Source organism: Oculina patagonica, unplaced genomic scaffold (genome assembly GCF_052425735.1).
Source record: "Oculina patagonica isolate OP01 unplaced genomic scaffold, crgOcupat unplaced1602, whole genome shotgun sequence".
Taxonomy (NCBI): Eukaryota; Metazoa; Cnidaria; class Anthozoa; order Scleractinia; family Oculinidae; genus Oculina; species Oculina patagonica.
In genome coordinates this window covers 1-3,734 of record NW_027557633.1, presented here as the reverse complement: position 1 = coordinate 3,734, position 3,734 = coordinate 1, and the positions used below count along the sequence as shown (strand labels likewise).

Below are 3,734 nucleotides of genomic sequence, written 5' to 3'. Positions count from 1 at the left end.
GAGTTGGCTTTATATATATGTCTAAATTTATCAAAACCGGGTCAAAGAAAAGTGACGTCAGTATTCTTGAACAAGTACGTTATTGGGCGAATTGGCTTAAAACGTCACAACAAAGAGGGAAAAAAAGAAATACAGCGCTGAAAGGTAGAGAAGAGAGAGGAGAAGAGGAAAAAAAGACTGACATTCCCTTTAGTTTTTATATCATTGAGTTTGGAGAAAAACGGGTTGACAGCGATTTGCGCTTAAAACGGTGAAAATTTCCTTGACCTGGTTTTGATAAATTCAGACATATGATTCAATAGTATGACCGGAAAGGCCAAGAATGAGCTTCTCGAGTTACAGTTAATCATTTTCTATGCATCTAGAGAGAAATCCAGGCTTTCCCTGCTCCAGTGTAACGTTCACTAGCCTCTCCGGTCATACTATTGAATCATATGTCTGAATTTATCAAAACCGGGTCAAAGAAAAGTGACGTCAGTATTCTTGAACAAGTACGTTACTGCGCGAATTGGCTTAAAACGCCACAAGAAAGGGGAAAAAAAAAAGAAATACAGCGCTGAAAGGTAGAGAAGAGAGAGAAGAAGAGGAAAAAAGACTGACATTCCCTTTAGTTTTTATATCATTGAGTTTGGAGAAAAAAACGGGTTGACAGCGATTTGCGCTTAAAACGGTGAAAATTTCCTTGACCTGGTTTTGATAAATTCAGACATATATTTAAGTATCGTTAGTGCTAAATCAAAAGATAAACCTAACGGTCGAGGGAATTCCGAGTAGAATAAAAATCATTTATTTTTTTCTGAGGAATCCCTCCGGTCCGCAATCCGGAATCCTTGAATATGATTGACTGAAGACGCGCGTTTCGCAAATCTAGTTTTTCCTATCTGAACCGGCTTTGTGAACGAACAAATGAAAGTTTTGCTCTTCGAAATCGTTATAGCTGGTCATCAACCGTTGTAGATGCAAAAGAACAATAGTAGTTGCATTACAGGCCTCGAAGTTCTTCAAAAGGCGAATGTACATTTCTTTCACGGCAAGATCGAGTTTTAAAACAGTAGTGTTTGTAGTTTATTGTTGTTTTGCTTTTGTTTGACTGAAAACAGTCAAATTACAAGGATTTTTTTACAAAACAAATTTAAGTAGGATAAAAATAACAACGTTATTTGCTGGACTATGTCGGTTCGTATAAGGAAAACTGTGCCCCGGTCTTGAACACAGTCACAACACCTTGGGGTCAATTTTCCCCTATACGGACCTCCCGGCCGGCAAACAACATATATGTCCATTGTAGTGCCCACCAACCTCAATTGCATAATTCTCATAATTCTGACGTCATATATCTCCAAAACAGAGGATTTGTTGAAATGGTGCTTTATCTGCAGAGAAAAGGAAAGTTCCTTGAGAAGAGTCGGTATCAAATGTTCAACAATGCCGTTTTCTGCAATGCTTTGCACTCCTATAGATAGAATTTGAGCCTTGTTATACGTATCTGTAAAAACAGGATTAACGAGCACCCTTCAGTTGACACCCTGACTTAGGGTATAAGTACTCAATGAATGTACATTAGCATGCCCCCCCCCCCCCCAATAATCAATAAATTAAGGATTTCTATTGATCATCTCTCGAAATCTGCTACATGATACTGGCCAGACTTTCTTTTTAAACTGCGATCATTGCGATCACAGGCTGTCTTAATTCTGAAAGAAGAACTTTGTGGCAGGATTAAAGGAACAGTGTCACGAGAAATTTTCTAAATTTCCGTACACACTATTCTAGAATTATGAGGGTGCAATTACTGATCAACAACACCAACAACAACAACAACAACAATAACTACAACAACAACAAAATTTTGAACAACAAAATAAAAGCAAAAGTTCGTTATCCAAGACTTGAAAAGACCACAATGAACAGTTGTTAAGTAAAACTGTCAAACTTGAAAACGTCGGCCCAACTTTGTCAAGCGTTAGACCACTTATTTCGTACCAGTCCGTACCCACACCTTTCGTACCAGTCCGCTTCCACACTTTCCAACAATTTCTAAGACAACTACAGTACATTTTAGCAAGGCCACGCCAATTTGAGTGGAGTTCCAATTAAAACCAACATCTTTATTAGATTTTCAAGTAGCACTTAATGTTGGTCACACTTCCCCTTTTAAATGATTAGTATACAATTAGAACATAGATGTACAAGTATAACAGGTCGGTTGTTTTTTTTTTTTTTTTAAAAAAAAAGCACACATATCAAAAGACTGCCTTCGACACCGTCCCGAAGCGAGCTTATCTTACCGTAGTTTTGATTTTCGTTTCCATTGCCAAGAACTTGCTGCTACTATGGTTCAGTAGATCTCTGTTAAAATCTGCATCGATCATCAATTGCAAGTTAATGTCAATAATTACTTCACCTGGAAATAAAGTAAAAAATACACATAAGGACTGTAAGGAAACAAAAATTAAAATGATACCACACATTAACGCCCCAAAATATAAAAAATGAAAATTATGTTGGAAACTGTGCCATTATTGAAAAAGAAGGGATAAAAGCAAGGCTACTACTTGCAGCTGTCTAACAAGTTATTTTCGTTGTTTAAATTTTCTTAGACTTTGTTTCCAGAAATGAGGTCAGTTAATATGCCAACTATGTTTCTCTCAAAGCGCCTCTCTCCAACCAGGTGCATGAATAAGTACCGGCGAATGCTGGGAGTAAGCCTACAATTGACCGTTGGGCCTATATGCTTCAACGCAGACTTATCCATACAAATCAGAGATGATCTCAAACTTACCAAATGACAATGTTTTTATGACAAAGGTCTCGCTGATTGGTCCATACCCATTTTCGTTAAATCCGTTTACTTCAATCTCGTATCTGGTCTGTGCAGCAAGTCCGTTAACAACAATCTCTGTCAAGTTGCTCGTGATAGTTGCTTCAGTAAATTTCTGAGAGCCAACACTTCTGTATCTGACCCGATAGCCCAACAACTGTTCTTTATAGAGGACTTGGAGGCAGGCTAGTCCAGGAGATGCGAATTGCAGTTGAATTCAGAGGATAACCTCGTAGCATGGTAGGAGCCTTTTTAGGAACTGGTGAAACAAAACATCCATATTAAAAAGATTGGCAAAAAGGTATTATTGCTAACAACTCAAAGGAAAGGTGGAAAGAAAGTAAGCGGTGTATTGAGAAATAAATATTACAACGATTAATAACTTTAATGCGTTTTAGTTTCGTTTGATTAAATGTTAATAAACCAAATCAATTTTCTCATTGATGCTGACTTATGCATGCAGTTAAAGCTTTATAAGAACTCATATTCCTCTAAAACGTTGATGTAAATTTGTTTTTGCTTGTAACCCTTCAATTCCTACGATCCTTTTTTTATTCTGGCCTCCACTTAGAGGAAGGAATATACGCATTGTTAAAGTCACAATTAAATGGCAAGTTGGGCGGAAAGCGACCGCGCTGACTTTGAACGCTTGTAACTTTTTCAAGACTCAACCAAACGCTGCCAAACTTTGCGAGTTAATATAAAATTTATCAGGGAACTTGACGTCACTATCGCAACGGCATTTTTACAGGCATGTTTCCCAAATTTGCAATTTTCGTGTTTCTATTAATATAATTAAGAATAAAAATCAGCGATAATAATTTCGAATGACATTTTGATGAATCGTTCGTCATTTTCAAATTCTAAAAGTCGGATTCTTATAAGTTCTTTATATAGTCTCGTTGCATATGAT

The 3,734-nt window shown here is 37.1% G+C and overlaps 1 protein-coding gene across 1 annotated transcript; it reads right to left on the bottom strand.

The window, feature by feature from the left end:
• Positions 1 to 1,299: 1,299 nt before the first annotated feature.
• On the bottom strand, positions 1,300 to 3,007 carry LOC144639988 (uncharacterized; the record flags this gene model as incomplete). The annotated part of the gene is made up of 3 exons (XM_078499241.1): positions 1,300 to 1,373; positions 2,289 to 2,404; positions 2,783 to 3,007. Coding segments are annotated over 3 exons (415 nt in total), but the record flags the coding sequence as incomplete, so codon positions are not given.
• Positions 3,008 to 3,734: the final 727 nt, after the last annotated feature.